The sequence below is a fragment of the Perca fluviatilis genome, chromosome 14 (assembly GCF_010015445.1).
Source record: "Perca fluviatilis chromosome 14, GENO_Pfluv_1.0, whole genome shotgun sequence".
In the NCBI taxonomy this organism is placed as follows: Eukaryota; Metazoa; Chordata; class Actinopteri; order Perciformes; family Percidae; genus Perca; species Perca fluviatilis.
The window spans coordinates 7,637,619-7,658,249 of NC_053125.1; the positions used below are offsets into that span (position 1 = coordinate 7,637,619).

At 42.8% G+C, this 20,631-nt stretch overlaps 1 protein-coding gene across 1 annotated transcript in view; it reads right to left on the reverse strand.

Annotated features, from left to right (window-relative positions):
- Window positions 1-11,368: 11,368 nt before the first annotated feature.
- The window catches only part of LOC120572295 (RAS guanyl-releasing protein 2-like), a 54,632-nt gene continuing 45,369 nt past the window's right edge, over window positions 11,369-20,631 (reverse strand). Inside the window, exons 16-19 of the mRNA XM_039821550.1 lie at window positions 20,514-20,522; window positions 17,625-17,783; window positions 16,064-16,126; window positions 11,369-12,896 (exon numbers count right to left, since the gene is read on the reverse strand). Of these exons, the coding sequence (XP_039677484.1) occupies window positions 16,068-16,126; window positions 17,625-17,783; window positions 20,514-20,522 (227 nt within the window). The 3' untranslated portion in view covers window positions 11,369-12,896; window positions 16,064-16,067. The remainder of the gene's footprint in view (window positions 12,897-16,063; window positions 16,127-17,624; window positions 17,784-20,513; window positions 20,523-20,631) is intronic.

Below are 20,631 nucleotides of genomic sequence, written 5' to 3' on the forward strand. Positions count from 1 at the left end.
CTTTTCACACATTAGTGAGCCTAGAGAAGTGGGTTGCTCCAGTGGGTTGTCAAGCAAGATACAGCACAAAAAAAAAAAAAAAAAAAAAAGAAAAAAAAAAAAAAAATTTTTAAAAAAAAAAAAAAAAAAAAAAAAAAAACCAAAAAAAAAAAAAACCCAATACAACATTTTTAAACCTTTTTTTTTTTTTTTTTTAAAAAAAAAAAAAAAAAAAAAAAAAAAAAATTCTTAACTTAAAACTCCCCTTATTGTCAGGAGCTTTTGAAAGAGAATTCGTCACAGCACAAAGCTGCACAGCAAAGTGCATTTGCACGTTCTTGTGAAATAGGTTGTAGAGGCTTGATGATGTACTTGTTCAGGTAATGCACTGGCTGCCGGTTGTTGCAAAGTGGATACAAAGAGAATAGCTCTATTGGCAAGGCTTCTCATTCAGCAGAGCAGGGTTATATAAAATTGGATTGTGCAAACATGCTTAATATGGCCATTTTGGACTCTGGATTGGTGAACGACGTGAATTGATGTGTAAAAGTTGAGCAAATCCACCGATCGCAGCTATTCTATTGAAATAAATTGATTTGTTGTCGGCCTAAAAGCTGTCGTGACCGAGCCCTTAGACCGCCATGTGACCTCGTGTCTCCATTAAAACCTAGTTCTGCAGTTAAGAAATGCAGTTCATGATTTGCTTGTTGCACTGTGCAAGATGGAAGATGGGTCTAATAAAGTCACAATCTGGGTCAACTCTACTGTACAGAATTAAATTTTTAGGCATGTCAGATGGTGCGATGAATCCCAGATGCATCATAGCGCTACAATGTTAATGGGAATAAAAAACCGATGCAAGCAGAGACATGTCATGAACTTGCATCATCCATCTGTGCAGGAACATATAGCAAAACAATAAGAAAGCTTTGGTCGTTGAGCTGGTTGTGCATCGAAAAAAAAAAAAAATGAAGAGGAGGTGGAAGTATTCTTTTTTTAGGCCTTTATCACACAGGACAGCTGGAGATGTGAAAATGGGAATGATGAACATAAGGGAGCACAGGGCGGACTTGAACCCACAGCCACTACAGCAAAGACTGAGCCTTTATACATGTGGAGCACACTTAACCAGGTGAGCTATCCAGGTACCCTGGAGGAGAAGGTCTTAAAGCCGACATGAGGGGGCAACATGAAACGCACATTTTGTAAAGTGAGTTTGAGGTAAACATGCTTTTTAGCAGCAGCGTTATGCTAGCCCGCCAGTTATCGCCAGCCGTTTCTTTGTCCCCATGGGTCATAGCGACAGTCACATTGTTCTGACACTTGTCATTATTTTGGAGAGGAGAACCAATGAGGGGAATAAATAATTGCAAATAAGTCACATAAGGTTTGCTTTGTCAAAGAGGAGCCATACAGCTGATATTACAAGCTAAGCAGGTAGCTAATAGGCTTTCTCTCATTATGATCTTCAGCTGTGGTCAAATCAGAGAGTTAATACTTTTCTCAGTGTGTGCATCCAAAATCCCACAGGTTGTTAAATCTGAATCTGGAGCTGACTACCGGCTTCATCAGCATCCTGTCCATCCTTCCCTCCCCCCCTGTTCCCGCTGAATGTGGAGGACAAGCGCGTCACGGCGCTCATAAGCCTTTTTAATCAGCGTGAGAGATTGCCCGCATATCTGTTAACTCTGTCACTAATGGCTATTCTTCCTCATTAGGGAGTGCTATCGCTCCTCACCCTCCGCCACATGCAGGCGTGATCAATTCCTCTCTCATTTAGGACCAGATCAATCTCACAGCTCCAATCTCTTCCTTTTTTAAACTTCAATATCTCCTCCTTCCATCATGATGCATTGCAGCTTCTAATTAGTCACACAGCCTGGGGAGTGGAACTAAAGCAGGGGAACAGGCCTGTACATCCAAGGTGGGCACCTGTGGTATAGATACGTCTTCATTAAAGAAGCTAATCCCATATACCCACACAGAGTAGAAAGGGCAGATAGTTAGGCAAAGTCTGAAGCTGGAAGTTTTCACACCACACACTCATTTTGTAGCAAAGAAGTGTTGTATTGTAATTAGTTTTGTGCCCCTAATTTCCGTCAACGTGCCTCATATTAGTGCTCAACGTGGTTATTTCTTGTAGGCCATTAATACATGAATATAATTAAATTTAAATCACAATTCGCTGCATTGGCATGATAACTAGCCTGGTTGACACCAGACCCTTCTCAGTTGTAACTGAGAGTGGGACTGGACAAGGTTCATTCACAGCCCATTTCCAAAGGGGCGTCACCAACCGACGCCGTTCAAATGCCTCTGGGCGCAATCGGATAGTCTTTCAACCAATCAGAACAACGATCCGGGTGACGTAGCAGCGACAGCGGCATCAACGGGTCGCTGCACTTCGGTAGCCGTCATGTTGAATGTAAACAAAAAGCTGCTTGCCTTCGCTGCGCTATCGTCATCTTGTAAAGCCCGCCTCAACGGTTGTGATTGGGGCTTCGATTTGGAAAAATTGGAAACGGGCTTGAATGGGCTCTTGGCCAGACAGACTCTCAAATTTGCCGGAAGTTCGTCAGGGTTTTCCCAGGCTACGTGATAACTGCTGCTCCTCCTTAAAACGCTACATATTTTGTAGCTGCATTGCATTATGGTCTGTTGAGGTTACAAACTCCTGCTTCTGCTATCATCTTGTCACTATTCAATAATTTTCATATATTGGGTTCTTACTTTTTGGTACAAGTGTAAAACTCTGTAGTGCAAACATCTGTCTTGTGAACTGCAGAGCTGTTATGTTGAAAGCTCTAAGGTGGATGTTGCCTTTTAAGAGTTGGATAAAGTCGTATCCTAAGGGTGAAAGTGAATCAAAATATGGATGGGCAGGCTTTTCGCAAGGGCATTTGGGAACCATTGTTTCCCGAGCGTTTAGCTCTGTTATAAGGTCGATGCAGCTAAGAAAGCTTCAGAGACACATAACACACTTATAAAGCCGGAGTGTAAAGTCATGCCTTGCAGCATAACAACAAAGCAAAGAAACTCAAAGCTGTGTATAGTAAGAAAGACACTGTAAGTAAGAACAAAGAGAGCATCATTTTTTTTTTTTTGTCCACGAGGTGACACCAATTTCATTTGGAATGATAATTAGACATGTTGTTTTGAATAGTGTTTAGTCAAGCCGACATAATTATAACTTCCTCCCTTACAGCGCAGGATGTGTTTACTGGCAGCACACGGTCAGAAAACGGTACTCTATACTTTATGATGTGCAACGTGCAGGGCACGGTCCTTACAAATATGACACTTGATAAGTATGGATATAATTGTTATGTGTACTGCACGGCAAATGTTGATGAATTGACTACAAAGTCACAGCTGGTAATTAAAAAAACATATTTTTAAGCTGCTTTTACCTCTCTGCCATGCTCCTCGCCATCCCACTGTAGCGTAGAGAGCGAGGTGAACAAAGAGGATAGGGAGGTATTATTTATTAATAGTCAGTCTCCCCAAACCTCTGTAAAACATCCTGTTGAGCTCCCCGAGGTGAGCGCTCCGCTTCAAAGCAATTAAAACTGAGGCTATGAGAGTGGGTGGAGAGGAAAAGAGCGGGAGAATAAGAGAGAGAGAGACTGGACAGCCACAAGGCCAGTGGGTTTGGCTGACTGCACAAGTCCAAATATATGTCAAATACTGTACATTTAGCTTTAATGCCTGGGAGGACAGGGGCCCTGGGTGGAACCACCTCCCCATATCAGGGATTCCTTGGCTGGGTTTAGAGCCCCCAGTGAGCCTTGGGACAGGCCCGCACCTCTCTGGGGGGATTATGTCACTATCATAAGTGAATGTAGTGATCCTCTCCCTTTCTGTCCCTCTGAGCCATTTTGAGAATGTGCAGAGCAAGGGCCAAAGAAGAAAGTCTTCTTAATGTCTAACTTTCCATCAAAAACCCTTCACACTTTGGAGAGAACTTTAAATCAGGTGGTTTCTGGACGCTAAAGCGCCCTTAGGCGTGTGTTTGCCCTATGATAGACTGGTAATCCCTGCAGGGTGTTTACCTGCCCACTGCTGCATGCTGGGCTATGCTCCATCCCCCGACAGACACCAAATGTTGATGACAACATGTTGGCTAAAGGCAGCCAATGGCCACGGACGTCTCGATACCTCCACCTTCTAAAACACGTGTCAAACTCAAGGCCCGCGGGCCAAATCCGGCCCCTTGCAAATTCTGATCCGGCCCGCATATCAGTTTAGGTTCACAATAAATTTTGGCCCACCTAGTTGTGTGCCAACCCAAAACATGGGAAACTGTTTTTCAGCTTGCAATTATGCAACACTCAAAGCAGGATTTGGCAAATTTGCCGACTTTAAGACTCACAGAACCAGAGAGTTTGCATGTTTTTGCTCACTTTTTCAGGGCTTTATGTGGACCAAACTGTAAGTGAGAAGACTATATGAGATATGCAATAATTGAGTCAAAGATATTTAACTTTTTCGATGAAATGAAAGCATGTAAATAAACTATACGTGTCTGGCCCTTGATGTGATTTTCTTTTTCCAGTGAGGCCCTTAATGAAATTGAGTTTGACACCCATGTTCTAAAACATCACTCTTACATGTAAGCTTCTTCACACTGTGCCCAAAGCCATTCTACCCATAAACCATAAACCTCATAAACCAGCGTGACGCAGGGTTATGCCTATAACCATCAGCAAGTGCTGTTAGGCATCGTAAAGGCAGCTTAAGTGGTCTTTAATAAAGGTAGGTTTAACATGCCTCTCAGGCATTTTCTCATAAAAACCTGAAAGGTTTTGGCGAGTCATTCTCTCTTAGGAGCTTGTAAAATCTTAGCATCCTCTTCTGACCACAATGACAACATCAACGTCTTCAGCAGAGGCTTTCTGTGCTTCCAAGATCCTCATAAGCCTTGCATAATTGCCCTCAGATGTCGCTCTGTCCCGGTACGCCCTCTTGTCACTCCATTGTCTTCTTATTTCTCTGTCCGTTCCTGTCTTGTCACTCGCCATCTTTGATTATACGTATGTCATCAGCTTGATTTTATCAGAGGTGAAAAACAGGAGAATGAGAGGCCCTGTGAATAACTTTCTGAGTGTTCTGCCCTCGAAAATTGAGGCATTATGATACGTACATTAGTTCCGCTGCTTTGCCATTCTGTGCCCATCGTCAAGGTGGGTTATGCAACTGAACAGGCTGAGACAAAGCAACTATTTTGGGCTGTTTGCCACAGAGGCACGAAGCAGGAGATGCATTGTCTCCAGGACAAAAAAGACCCCAAAAAAGAAGTACAGAAGAGTTGGCAAACACATTTGCACTGGAGGTATGAAGAAGACAGTTATTTATGCGGAACTGGGGGGGGGGAGGGACACGGAGTACACATCTATCCATCCATGTTCTGTTTATTCGGGCTCAGGTCTCAGTGGCAGTAGGTTTCCTGAGGTAGCCCAGAGATCCTCCAGCTCTTCCTGTGGGATACCAAGAGGTTCCCAAGCCAGACAGTATAGACGTAATCCCTCCCATGTGCTCTGAATCTGCCCCAGGTCTCCTCCCAATTGGACATGCCTGACGATACCTCCACAGTAGGGCAGCCGATTCATTTGCCTGAACCGACTTCTGTCCGCTTCTCTTGGAAATCGCTTTTTTTTTAATCCAAAAATGGAAAAAGCACAAATGGTGGGCTCCAAGATAGCTTTGACAGCTCGATGGAGTAGCAGCTAAGGGTCAGTTGAGAAGCAGGCCTTCTGTTTTGTACAATTTAAAAAAAAAAAAAATAAAAAAAAAAAAAATAACGAGCTTGCTTCTGTCTGATGCGAGGCAGTGCAATTTCCACACTTTCCATACGTGTGTGTGTGTGTGTGTGTGTGTGTGTGTGTGTGTGTGTGTGTGTGTGTGTGTGTGTGTGTGTGTGTGTGTGTGTGTGTGTGTGTGGTTAGGAGTTCTTCAAAGTGTACCTCAGTCAGTCGAGATCAGCAGTCCCAGGCCCTGCCTCCACTTCCTGAGTCTGCTGATGGTTTGCCAACAAAGTCTGTCTACATGGCGCCCAGCATATCTCATCTACATTTAAGTTATTGCTTCAAGGACCCCCCTCACACACTGCCGTCTTTCTGGCTCCATGGTACCTGGGGACCTCCCTAGGTTGTCCAAACCCAAAAGGCCAACTCTTTTCAGTTTGATGGCTTGCTCCTCTACCACCAGCAGCAGCTTTTTTTGAGGCTCGGCCAGCAGGTACAAAGACGACCATCTGGCTAAAGCTGTGGCCAGAAGGTATCATAATATATAATACATTCCGAGATCATTTGTGGTTAAAAAATATTTATTTCTTGAAAAGCTAAGTTAGGCAGAATGTTAATACATTTGGATTCCACACTGTATATTTGGGGTCCACAGGAGAATATACACTATGCATCATTTAGCAACTAATCCTTGCATCTAATTATTCAGTATTCAATTTAATTCCCACTGGGTTATATTTAATCAACATGTTGGTACTGACCACAGGGCTAGCAGCTCATCTGGGATATTTACATATTTGGATTTCACATAGAGCTTGACCAGTAAAGATCCACCATGAAGCGTTTGTCTGGAATTGAATAATCAGCACAGAATATTTGCCTAATGGGTACCAAGGGGTATTAAAGGGATGGCCAGAACCGCTTCAGAATGATTCACTTGCTGTTCGTTTTTTTTGCTTTTTTTTTGCAAAGCTCTCCCTGTACGTGGGGATCCTTGTATCAGTTCATCTTCATCCTTTTGTTCCTGGTGTTTTGTGCGAATACAAATTTGTATTCAAACATAACATGCGCTCAGAAGCTACCAAGGATAGTGAATACTAAAAACCAATGATGTCCTCCAGTCATATATCAACTGTGTAACCTCCACTACATGAATAAGTAACATCCAACGAATGGATGCACGAACAAATGAATGAATGAATGAATGAATGAATGAATGAATGAATGAAGGACATACAGCTACAAAAAGCTAAAACTCAAAGGATTATTTGAGGCACTCTGGACTGAAAGTAAACTTGATACGCTAAGTGATGAAACATAACACACCTTTGAGAGAGACGATAGCCTGCATTTAGAGAAAGCTCTGTGTCTCATGTGTTTATGCATGCATGCTTTTATAGCCTATCATACTTGTGCTTTCATGAATACCTCAAAGAGGGAACGGTACACGCACCGAAGCCCTGGTTTAAATCTTCAAAAAATGAAAAACCTCAAGGGAATGAAAGGCAAAGTGACTATAAAGTAAGCACATTCAGGGATAAGCTTGGTATCATCCTTTTTTTTCTCTCCAGGGAACTCTTGGATCACAGTGGTGACCTGGCTGTGCAGGTTGTGCAGAGATAAGTGTGAGGGTCACAAGATACAATCTGTAGGTCCATCAGTCAGAACACACTGCCCGCCGCTGAGGTTTACCTCCCTGCCTCCCACCCCCCCCCATTCCTGCAGCTTCAGGAATATTAAATATGCAAGCCGTCCCCTCTGCAGATGCGCTGCCATTGATTTTCTGTCAATCACCCAGGCCGCAGTAACTCGATTTGGTATCAGTAATGGCTAAGTGAGACCAGATAGGAGCAGAGAGAATGGAAGAAGTTTCTCACTCTGAATATCTTCAGGTAGGTAATATTTAATAATTGTGGGATCCCGGCTAGTTTTCTGTCTTCGCCTGAGCTTCGCAAAGGGCCTCTTCTCGTGTTGTCTCCTTCCTCTTAGGACACCGGAGCCTGATTTTTACGAGGGAAGAGAAGTACAACACATAGTGTTGGATACTGTTTCCTCTTCTCTTTAATTCAGGAAGTCATTAAAAAGCCTTGTAGTATTGAAACTGCAGTATTAAACCTGACTATTGAAGTGCTCCTTTATTTTTTTAGCTATGACCAGGCCACATCATCTGTGGCTCAGTGGTAGAGTGGTCTCCTACCAATCGGAAGGTCGGTGGTCCGATCCCTGACCCTGCAGTCTCATGTCAAAATGTCCTTGTGCAAGACACTGAACCCCAAATTGCTGCGCCATCGGTGTGTGAATTTTTATCTGATGAGCAGGTGCCCCCTTGTACGGCAGCCTTGGCAACCGGTGTTTGAATAAGGTTCCTGTACTACTTAAAAGCGCTTTAAGTAGTCGTAGAGACTAAGAGAGTTATTAAAATCCAGTCCATTTCACTGGGTTTCTTTGGCATTAGTTTCATTCTTTCTTAAAGCAATATTCATCATAACTGATTCTACTTTAACGAGGACTCTATCTCCCTACAGTGCTTCACCAGAGTCAGCAATGAGCTTAATGCAATAAGGGCCCCAGCGGTCTCATGGAGCTTCTTTTCGTTTGCCGAGCTGCTTCCCAAATGCGGGCAAAGCCAGATAAGCGGAGTGTGAGTGCTAGAGGCACTTTTGACTTGCCATCAACTTTTGTTTATGCTGTTTGAATTTAAAAAAAACAATGACTTTGAATCGGAGGTGTCAAAACAACCTGACGAATCACAATCCCAGCACAACTGAGATTCTGCAATAAAGTGCTGCAGCTGCGGTGATAGCCGAGGCTCGTCCTCAGTTTGGATCTGTGTGTGGGTGAGAGAGAGAGAATGTAAGAGAACTGTCAGCTTGTGAAAAACAAGCATGAAGCAACATTCCATGTGCTTTACAGTGTGTCACTGCTCGTGCATATGCATAGGTTTTGATTTTATGGGCTGCAACATATAAACGGCCGAGAAAAGTAGTGCTGTTGTCTGCATTGTGATGCTGCATTGTGACTCTCCGTAAACCCTGACAGAGAGGCTCTGTGTTTTGCCACATGACTGGCAGCTTTCCCACCTTCCTCCCAGTAGGAGTCCTTCCTTGGCACGCACGCTCCATTTAGTAGCTCAACATTGCCTCCAAGTGGTAGAGAACACCCATGACCCCACTTTAGTGTGAGGTTAACGGCTCCAGATGCTTGCAGTCAGTGCACCACAAGGGGACAGCACTGCAGATGCAGGTGTCATGGTGGGTTCAAAACCATGAGCAGGCGTAAAATCAAAGCAGAGAGCTTGGCGGTGGTCCCAGTTTTTGATGAGCAGACATCAAATCAATAATCTGTTCACTAGTCTTACAAGAGAAAATCTAAGAGTGTCCTGCTGCTCAAACAAATCCATAATAGCCTTTTACCTCTATCTATAGATGCTTAAAAATGCCTATCTGCCAATATCTCTGGCACAAATAGCCCTCTCTATAGCCTATCAGGGTGATGCATTGCATTCTGCGCATTGCAATCTCTGTCTACTTGCACAGCAATGTAGAGCTGTACCATCTTTTGAGGGGGCAAATGGCATCTTTGCGTCTCAACCATCAGGCCGCAAATCTTCCCTTTAGTTGCAATCAAGCTCTCGAGCTCGCAGTGCGAGAGTGCCAACAATGAATAAGGTGATTTTTTCTCCTGATCTCATTACTATGTAATTAGCTCCAGTGCCATTCGATTTCCCTTCATTTCAGACTTTTCAGATCAATCCCTCAGCGACTGCCCGCTAAATGGCCGTGCTATAGGAGGGCTTTTCTATAGCCGAATGGCTGGTGTATCAATCACCGGGCTAGACGAGATGCTCAATGCTGTCAAAGCAATGACCACACACACTTTAGGGCGCAATCATACAGGCTTTGGAGGAAAGGAGATGTGGGAGGGAGTGTGATATTTCAAAGAGGATATTATGTTGGGGGTGTCAGGTTTACGACATGGCTCCCACTTCTTTTTATCTACGCTTTATCGACCGCTATTGAGGTATAGACACAAATCTGGAGATGTTGACTCCATTGCTTTGCAGAGACATTGCCTAGCATGTCACCTGATAGAAAGACGGTCCTTTGTTTGCTTCTAAGCCCTGATCCTTTCTGTGTGGAATCGCCATACTCTTCCTCTTTTGCATCTCCATTCTTCTTGTGGATTTCTTTTGGCGCTTCATCATGCAAATCGGCTCAATTGAAGAAACTGAAAGGGCCGTAAATGTTTTCTTCATCTATTCATCAAAGATGGACCTAGTATTTCAGTATTGGTAGAATAGGAAGCTACAGGAAAAGAATGAATCACAGTGGCATAATCATGCAGTTAACGCTGAATGCATCTATGTGTGACCAGCTCATTGTTAGCCAACACTGCCCCACATGAGAGTATTTAGCGGTATCCTAGCACTGGATGAGATATGAGCCGACTCCATAGGCTGGATATGCCCGGATCGATGTCCTCCCATTGAACGGAACATACAGAGTGGGAGCCAGGCAATCAGAGGCCCAGACTGTCTTCATCTCAGATAGTAATTAGATGTGGCACCAACTGCAAGGCTCATTCGGGGCTGGTTATTAATGTCTATAATAGACAGTCAGAGGACACTGGATCATGGTTACGTAAAGAATCGCGGAACTGTGTGGTTGCTGTTGTATAATTGATTTCAACACCTGGGATGAGTATGTTTTGGGAGGGGATGTGGTTAGAGTTTCTGTTGTGGTGCAATTGCTGTTCTGTTGGGGAGGGCGGAGGAAAAAGTTGTTGCATCAATAAGTTACAATGTGCTGTGGGCTATTCTAGTGGTATTCTAATGGGCTATTTTGTATTAAATGTAGGAAAATGTTCTGCAGTTAAGCAATTTTGCAGTTATTAAAGTGGCAATGAAATCATCTTACACCTGTCTCAGTGTTGGACCTTTTTGTCCAATGTTCTTTTTAACTGAACTATTTTGAATTGTGCTTTCAATGCAGGGACCGATTCTGGCTGTACAACAATTGCATTGTCACTGTTGTTAAGCGAGCCTTGATTCCAAAATATCAGCTTTTCAGGAACAGAGCAAAATAGCTTTGATTTTGACTTGACTGGTGTTTTCAGGCTACGTTTTGAAAAGGTTTTAAAAAAACCTAAGACTTGCAAAGTTTTCCCAACCCAGAGAATAATCCTTACGCATTCATTCTTCAAGTTAAAACATGGAAATCACACACAATGGACCTTTTCTCACAGCAGACATTTTTGACGTGTCATAGTAGGAAAGGCACAGCTGAAATTGATAACCTTAACGATAGCTCAATTCCATCAAGTGTCCCAGTAAGCTATTTCAGTGAGTCAGCATGCCCAATACCAGGGCCTCTCCTTAGTGGAAGCAGCCATCAGTAATGGTTTGGAATACACCTGTGCTTTTCTTACTATGACATGTCAACATGTCTGCCGTGAAAAAGGTCTATTGCCAGCTTTCACACAGGGTTATCAGTGTTAACAGAAATGTAAGTAAATGGACTATTTTTAGATCAAAGCAGCTGCTAAAAGCTGAACATATCCTCCGCTCAAGAGAAAGTGGAGAATCATCCAAAGTGTGCCATTTCAGAGAGACAATACAAAACCTTTTTACTTAACCAGAACACATATTAAAGTGACGCTTGCTGCATTTAATACTAGGAAATCGTCTGGGAACCACAAGGAGTAGCATGACATCGGTCTGAAGGGTTCATTCACAGAATGACAACAAACATATTTCGTCAGACAGGCAGTGACACAGAAGGACCCGGCAGCTAATCAGCTATTTATACAGAAAAATAAATACCAGCAACGCGAGGAGTCTCATTCAATGACAAAGCAGCACTTAACAATATGGTACTGAAAGTCTGAATTCATCTCTCCACAGGCACAAAGCAACAGAAACAGTTCCTCTTTCTGGAATTTCAACACTTCATGTTTCCTAAATAAATGATAACTTGGTGTGCTACATTTAAAAAAAATAAAATAAAATAAAAAAAGACGCCTGGCTAGACAATAGAGCCATGAAAGGAGAAGCATGCAGGATAAAAAAAAAAGAAGTCAAATACAACTTGCATCAAAACAGATTCTCAGGGAAAAAATATAATATTTATACACTGCTGCTGTCAAATGAAGAGCTTCATTATACTTTAGTTATTCTTTTGATTATTTCATTTTTACTGACGGTTCTCAGAGCTCCGAGGCTTCTTCAGAAACGGATAGAGGAATCAGTGGGAAGCCCATCTCCAGCTCTCTGCTGTCAACACACAGAACTTTTATTAGGGGGAAATCCAATTCTTCATCTGACAGCAGCACGTCACGGTTTGTGCTACATTCACAGTACTGACGGAGGAGAGATCGTCTATCAATGCACTGGTACAATACCGTACTGGATACCGAAAACAACACCACAGCAATAACTATAGGACGGTTACTGATATTCAGGTAAACAGGACAAAATAGAACATTGTTCAAAGTCCATTCTCGTTATTACTGTCCACACATGTCATTTCAGCTCTTTGATTTGTTGGCAAAATGGTTGCTTTAGTCATCATGCTTCAGATGGCCACCAAGAATCAACAATATTTTATCTGACATCAAAATTGGTCCTATTAGTGGTCCACTGAAATGGAATTCAAAACAAGACGATGAACAATATAAAGCAGAGCTTCTCAGACGAAGAAAGACGGTAGCTTTGTCTGGATGGCAGGTTTACATTCTTGGCAATAACAGCACCTCTTTTATGTTTTAAAGAAGAAAAAAAAAAGGAGACATCCATTCCAATTTGCGGCAAAGTGCGCTCAAATTATGACATTCCACCAAGAAAATACAATTTTGTGGATTTTTTTTTGTTGTAATATATATTGGGTTTTACAGTAACACTCTTGGTCAACACTGAATCAAAATGCAGAAATTGTACATCATAATCATACAAAGACATTGGATTCACATCGGTGGTCAATTTCATGTGTTAGGTGGAGTTGCTGTTGCAGTATGTGTCCACTGTGTGGCAGCATGATGGTGTCCTGGCTTGTGTTCAGTGCAGTTTCTCAGCAGTGTTGAGGGTTGTAAAGCTGACCTACTGTAGCACATTCTGTGTCTGGCTCCCGACACTCTGACGCTGATTTGGCTTCTTGCACGCCAACCGTAGGAGGGATTCTAAAATAGAGAGCTGGAGACTGTCACTGTCCTGTTCATGAAAACCACACTTAACTTCTTAAGGCTCCTGCAAGGGTTGCAATACAATGGCTGATGCGTCCAGTAGTACATGTGTAAATGCAGAAAGAATATAAGCACAGTAAGAACAGTTCTTAAGGGGAGACACTACGTGTACATAGGGAAAATATTTGTATTTTGGATGTTTTTTCCCCCAATAGCATGAAAGAAGACATGTTATGGAAGTAAAAAAGCCCCAAAACTCAAAATTGAAAAATGCTTTTGCCAGTAGTGTCTCCCCTTAACAGTAACAATAAATTGGTTTGGGAATATGCACCAATTAAAAACAACTGAATTGATAAAGGACCTTAAGGCGGAGGTTGTTATCTTTTGTGCCTGTGGCCAAACATAGTTTTAAGACCATATTAGTTTATTCATATTCTTTAAAAAAAACATCTGTGTTTTATCAAATTGCCACAAACGAATTGCTCTATTTTGCCCCAGGGTCTCCTGAAGGCGGATCTGGACATGCTTTTGTCATTCTTGGGCCTGTTTTGTTCAGCTGGTCATTTTGCCAAGTTATGCATTTGCCTTAATTGTAAAGATAATCCAACTTTATCATTAAAGCCAATGGCAAACGATGACCATAAAGAAGAACATTTTTTCCATGTTAAATTTGTCCTGTACCTTGTAAGATACTGATTAGTTTTACATCTGCAGGCCAGTAAAAATGATTCAAATTAACCAATCTGAGAAGACTAAATTGCTCTTTGATTCGACTGCTCACAACTCATATTCATATGCAACCTCTGATGAGAGGAAATAATACATGAGAGGTAGGTTTTAAAGGGTCACACGCCAAAAAGGTTGGCAGATACTACGAACATCAAGGTACTGTATTTCCTGTGCAGATACACTTTATTGATCTATTTATCTTTTTAATTTGGAGAGTCCAATTTTAAAGCAATAGGTCAACATTTTGGGAAATGTTTGCCAGGAGTTACCACATCATGTCTGTCATCACATATGAAGCTACGGCCAGTGGACGGTTAGCTTAGCATTAAGACTGAAAACCGGGGGAAACAGCTGGCCTGGCTCTGTCCAAAGGTAATCCAATCTGCTTACAAGCACCGCTAAAGCCCACTAATTATCTCGGAGTCTCCGCTGGTTGCATAGCAACGTCACAGTGATGACAAGACTCCAGGAAGTTACTTTGTCCAGCCAGTGTTTTAAATCCCAAATGGGTCATTTTTCCACTTTGGGTTTTGTACATCATGATAATTAGTGAGCTGTAGAGTTGCTGGTAGGCAGATTTTGTTACCTTCAGACAGAGCCAGTCTTTCCCCCCTCGGTTTCCCTTTCATGCAAAGCTACGCTAACCAGCTGCTGGCTCCAGCTACATATTTTACAGAACAGATGTGGGAGTGGTATTCATCTTCTCACTTAACTCGCAACAAGAAAGCGACATTTCAAATCAATCAAAAAGCAGATCAAATGTGCTGATTCTCTACGAGCTATGCACTCCTAATCTAAACTCTGACTCCATGATGAATCTGAACTACAATGCACAATTACTTTTCAAACTAAGCACAGCAACAATGTCAATAGCAATCCTATAGAATGCATCCAATAGTGTGAGGCTACATTTACATCACTACGTTTTGGTTTTTAAGCAGAGTTTTGAGCCAGTAGCGATCTCCATGCACACAAGTGTTTTTAGCTCCAGTAGAAGAACGAATCTGTTTAAAGGTCCCATGACATGGTGCTCTTTGGATGTTTTTATATCGACCATAGTGGTCCCCTAATACTGTATCGGAAGTCTCTTTTATATAGACCTTAGTGGTCCCCTAATGCTGTATCTGAAGTCTCTTTTATATAGACCTTAGTGGTCCCCTAATACTGTATCTGAAGTCTCTTTTATATAGACCTTAGTGGTCCCCTAACACTGTATCTGAAGTCTCTTTTATATAGGCCTTAGTGGTCCCCTAATACTGTATCTGAAGTCTCTTTTATATAGACCTTAGTGGTCCCCTAATACTGTATCTGAAGTCTCTTTTATATAGACCTTAGTGGTCCCCTAATACTGTATCTGAAGTCTCTTTTATATAGACCTTAGTGGTCCCCTAATACTGTATCTGAAGTCTCTTTTATATAGGCCTTAGTGGTCCCCTAATACTGTATCTGAAGTCTCTTTTATATAGACCTTAGTGGTCCCCTAATACTGTATCTGAAGTCTCTTTTATATAGACCTTAGTGGTCCCCTAATACTGTATCTGAAGTCTCTTTTATATAGACCTTAGTGGTCCCCTAACACTGTATCTGAAGTCTCTTTTATATAGGCCTTAGTGGTCCCCTAATACTGTATCTGAAGTCTCTTTTATATAGACCTTAGTGGTCCCCTAATACTGTATCTGAAGTCTCTTTTATATAGACCTTAGTGGTCCCCTAATACTGTATCTGAAGTCTCTTTTATATAGGCCTTAGTGGTCCCCTAATACTGTATCTGAAGTCTCTTTCCTGAAATTCAGCAGAGCAGAGAAAGGGGAGGTAACCTTGCTCCTTATGACCTCATAAGGAGAAGATTCCAGATCGGCCCATCTGAGCTTTCATTTCCTCAAAGGCAGAGCAGGATACCCAGGGCTCGGTTTACACCTATCACCATTTCTAGCCACTGGGGGACCATAGGCAGGCTGGGGGAATGCATATTAATGTTAATGGGACCTTTAAACTAACACGGCCAAGCCAAAATATCTCATCAACATTCTCGTATGCTGGGCATGCACGTGCCGGGGTAAACAGGAGGCAGCATGTATACTTCGCCCATTGCTTGCAGTTGCCATGGTAACATTAGTAATTTAGTATTAGAGAACGATAAGCAGATAAGACCCAAAACATTGGCGGTGTTGCCAAAGGTCGGTGTTACCAAAGGTCGGTGTTACCAAAGGTCGGTGTTACCAAAGGTCTCTGTTTGCAACCGTTGAGACTGCAACACAACCCCGCAGATTCCAAATCAAAACGGGGTCAGAAGTGTTTTCAAATGTCTCTGGTTTCGGGGCTCTGAAACGCCAGAGCAGGGGGAATGCGAGGTGTAAACGTAGCAAAAGATATTAGTTGTTAAACCAAAGCAGCAATGTAAATGTAGCCTGAGCCAAAGTGAACCTCTCTCTCACCTGGTTAAAGGTGGACATCAAACACTCCTTCCTCCACTGTCTCTATATCCTCTTCAGCAATTACTGATGGAAGCAGAGAAGGCGAGGGAAAAGAAGTGAGGAATAGATTGGTCAATCAAATGAAAATGCAAAACACTGCCTTAACGCTAATGAAAATGTGTGGCCTTTCGTCTGTTTGCTATGCCAATTCATTCGTCTAGCAGCGTCATTGATCAAGCAGGCTCACAGTGATAAAAAAAGCCAGGCACGGCAACACTTTTGCTAATGTCTGGTAAAAACACTGCATGTATGAGTCACTGGCCTCGCAGGGGGGGTGCCAATCACATTTCCATTGCAAATTACACTGTATTGTTTGAGAATATCTCCCAAACGCCAGTGCTCCATATGCTCGGGGAGAGACAAAAGCACCCTTCAAAAAGTGGACTTGTTCCAGTGGTGACATTCAGCGCTGAAAGAGTGCTATAAAAATCCCTCTGAGCTTTACTTTTCTGAGACGGTGACTGCGTTAGACATTGCTGCATTTTGGAGAAGAAAATTAGATTTGTCTGCTAGTGTTTTTTGTTTTTTTTAGGATTGTGAAGGTGTTCATGAGCACTATACTATATTGTGTCTTTCCTTAAATCGAGAAAGCTAATGAACCTATTTCATGCTGCATGTATGTCTAAAAATATGTCTTGAGTGAGATTTCCTTTTTTTTTTAACATCAAGAAGGTCAAGATGCTATATAAATACTGTTAAAATATCAAAACGCTCAATCCACAGAGAAATGCACACAGCCCGTATTCAGAAACGGTGTCTTTAAACGAGCCGTCAGGACTCCCGTACAGTTTTGATGTCAATACTATAGACTGTATATGACTGTGGATCAGAGATAGAGTGGGTTAGCCCTCAACCAAAAGATTGGCGGTTCGATCCCCGGCTCCTCCGGGCCCCATGTCAAAGTGTCCTTGAGCAAGACACTGAACCCCAATTTGCTCCCTGGATACTGTATGTATAGCTGTCCACTGCTCCTAATGCTTAGGATGGGTTAAATGCAGAGATTGGATTTCACTACATTGTACTGTACAATTGTATGTGACAAATACTAATAAAGTTTCTTCTTCCTCTTCTTCTATACTATATATAGGTAGAAAGTGGCGCTACAGTGGCATTAGAATCATTCCCCGGCTGCAGTGATGCTGAGAGTGCCGATATGGCAGACCAGGAAACGCTGACCAATCAGAGCAGACTGGGCTTTTTCCACACGGGGGCTTAAAGACACAGGCGCTAAAATGAAGCATTTTAGACAGAAGGGGAATACAGGTATAATCAGACAGACAGTATGAGAAAAAGAATGTGTTTTTTGAATGTTAAAGCATGTAAATATTAATCTGTGTTCTAGTAGAAACCCAAAATACAAGTATGAACTTGAAAATGAGCATGATATGGGACCTTTTAAGTTTAGCTGTGAGATGGTAAATTCTAATTTTAAACTTGCCATCAAACAAAAACAGGCAATATTTATATAAAGAATTATACATAAAACTGATTTTTGTTGTTGTTGACATAACAACCAACTGACCTGTGTTCTGCAGGCTGGGAGGGGTGTTAGCAGGTGGAGGGAAGCTGTAGGATCTGGCCTGGAGGGCTGGCGGCGTCTCGTGGCTTATGCTCTTGGTCCTCTTCCGGCACTCGACGGCCAGGCGGCTTCGGCAGGCCTTGTGGCAGTTCACCCCGCAGGCTGCCGCCGGAGCGTCCATGAGGCAGGAGAAGGACCGCGGCAAAGATAGGTGACGGGAGAGGAGGAGAGGACGGGCGGGTCGGAGGAGGAGAGGGAGGGAGAGTCGGGCAAGAGAGGGAGGAAAGCAAAAGGAAGGGAACACGGAAAGAAAGGTAAGGGTCAGACAGCGGGACGGAGAGAAACATCAACAAGAGCGAGGGACAAAAGAAACAACGCTATGCAGACAAACGAACACGGTACAATTACACCTGAGGCCACAAACTGTGCTGCCAACAACAATTTTAAACATGCAACAATGGGGAGTCTGAGAGGAGAGGAGCCGTGGGTCATTGAGCAAGGCATCACCAAAACATGTGAGTCAAAGAACCTGAACAAACACACACACACACACACACACACACACACACACACACACACACACAGTAGTGTAGTTTTGCCACAATGACCAACAAGATTTAAATTTTAGAAATGTCCAACGAAGGTTTTTTTTTTATTCTGTCCTATGTTCGTTTGACCCATCCATCCATCCATCCATCCATCCATCCATCCATCCATCCATCCATCCATCCATCCATCCATCCATCCATCCATCCATCCACCCCAACCTCCACCCTACATGGACTTACAGAGACTTTGATTAGAAAGACAAATGTAATCCAGGATAACATAATGTATTTTTTTAGACAGGGCTATACAGGGATTGTTTGACATTTTGGGAAATATACAGTACTTGCTTGTTTTCTTAGCTCTGGACAGCAGTTTCATATTTAACAGACAACTATAAAATTGGTATTGACCATAGCATCTATCTCTTAATGAGAGTGAATGACCCTAAAATATTGAGTTATTCCTTTAAACAGAGAGGAGGGTAAAAATCTTGATGCTGTGATATCATAGGATACTGGCATTGTGACAACGCACCCATTCAAAGACAATGAGATGCCTCTCGTATCCAAAAATAAATATAAATATCTAAACGTCTGCCATCGCAAAACACACATCCACTCACACACACACACACACACACACACATGCACGCACACACATTCAGAGGTCTGAACATACCGCTCCTGCACTGTGAATGGTGATTCATTTCAATTATGTCCCTGCCGCGCTCTCTACCTCCCTGAGTACGGGCTAACAATGGAAATGGGGATGAATGGCTCAGGGGCTCTCTCATTGACTTCCTGTGGTCTCATTAATGCGCTGGAACAAGCCAGAACACTCCCAGTCAGACTCAGAGACATACGGCGATGTTGTATCGGTTTGTTTATGTGCAAAGTGCTTCTGTGTTTGCTCTCACCTTTTCACCTCCCGGCTATTTTTATTTTTTATTTATTTATTTTTTTACTCCTTTTGTCTCAACAGCAGCAATCGAAGAAAAGACTGAAAACAAAACACTTGATTTTGGTAGAACAAGTCTCGGTAATTAGGAAATTAGGCGGTGACAGACTAAGGATCTTTTCTTTTCTCCTCCTAAACACCAGACGCCGGCCGTACACTGCTAGTGACAGACCACAGTACCTCAAAGGCCCCAAGGAGCATGAATTACTCTCGTCGCTACGCAACCCAATTGTTCGACGGCAACTTGCAAGCTTTTTAATAAGCGCCAGTCAACCTGGGATGAACCTGAATGAATGGGGAAGCAGTTCATGTTGAGATTGGACAGGAGACAGTTGGCAATTGAAAAACATTTTTTTCAAGAAGAAATGTGAATACGTTACATCCTCCGACACGCCATGGCTCTGTATACACGCCCGTCCCGTTATTATTGGCCATAAAGTTGTGATCGGTATGTCTCTCTCTCTCTCTCTCTCTCTCTCTCTCTCTCTCTCTCTCTCTCTCTCTCCCTGCCCCCCAACGGGTTGAGGCAGATGGCCACCCACCAAGAGCGAGGTTTCTGCCTGTTTTAAAAGGACGTTTTTTCATCGCTGCTGTCGCACCAAATGCTTGCTTTTATTGTCGGGTCTCTGTAAATTACAGAGTGTGGTCCAGAACTACTCTATCTGTAAAGTGTCCTGTTGTGATTTCACACTATAAATGAAATGGAATTGAATTGAAAATTGCATTGCTACAGTAATAGCTAACTTCCAAACCAATGCTTGTGCAGACAAATAGCCAAACAGCCTTGTGCTTCAAACAGCAATTGAAACTAATTTGTTGAACAATTGACACAATAATATAACCCTGCCTGTAAAATGGCTGCCCACGCTATCTTCTCCCATTCATAAAGCTGAGCTGCAATCAGTCACTTCTCCTAAGACTCCAGCAGATGGAAACTTATTTGCATTTTAGATTTTGGCCTCGATTCCAAAAAGTTCATGCTCGACATCTGGGTGGGAAACATATGCAGCGTTAACGTTGTTTAGTGCGCTGAACGTCTGCAGATTATCGCTACTTAAGTTTGAGCGTCTGCAAAGACCACCAGCGGCACGGTCCTAGAGGGAGAAGAAGCAAGCTGTTGGGAGTGTTTGTTTTGAGGCTAATGAGGACGAGAAAAGGACGGGAGGCTTTGGAGGTTGCCTGTGTGTATGTACATTTGTGAAATGAACCAGCTTCTTTAAACACTGGCCTACGGGGAGTGTTTGAAAGGGCAAATAATAGTGCATTGTGTGTAGTGTGGTCGCAGCTGATGGAGCTAATCCTGCTGTAATTGAACGGAGCGTTGTATGTGGACATATATTAAGAGTGTGACTGATTTCCAATGGTTTCAGTGTTGATGACATTTACCAAAGCATTCTGTGGTCTTGGGGTTAAAGGGGGGTGTGTGTGTGTGTTGGGGGGGGAGGGGGGGGGGGAAAAGTTTTTTTTTTTTTTAGGGGGAGAAAAATTTGGGGGGGGGGAGGGG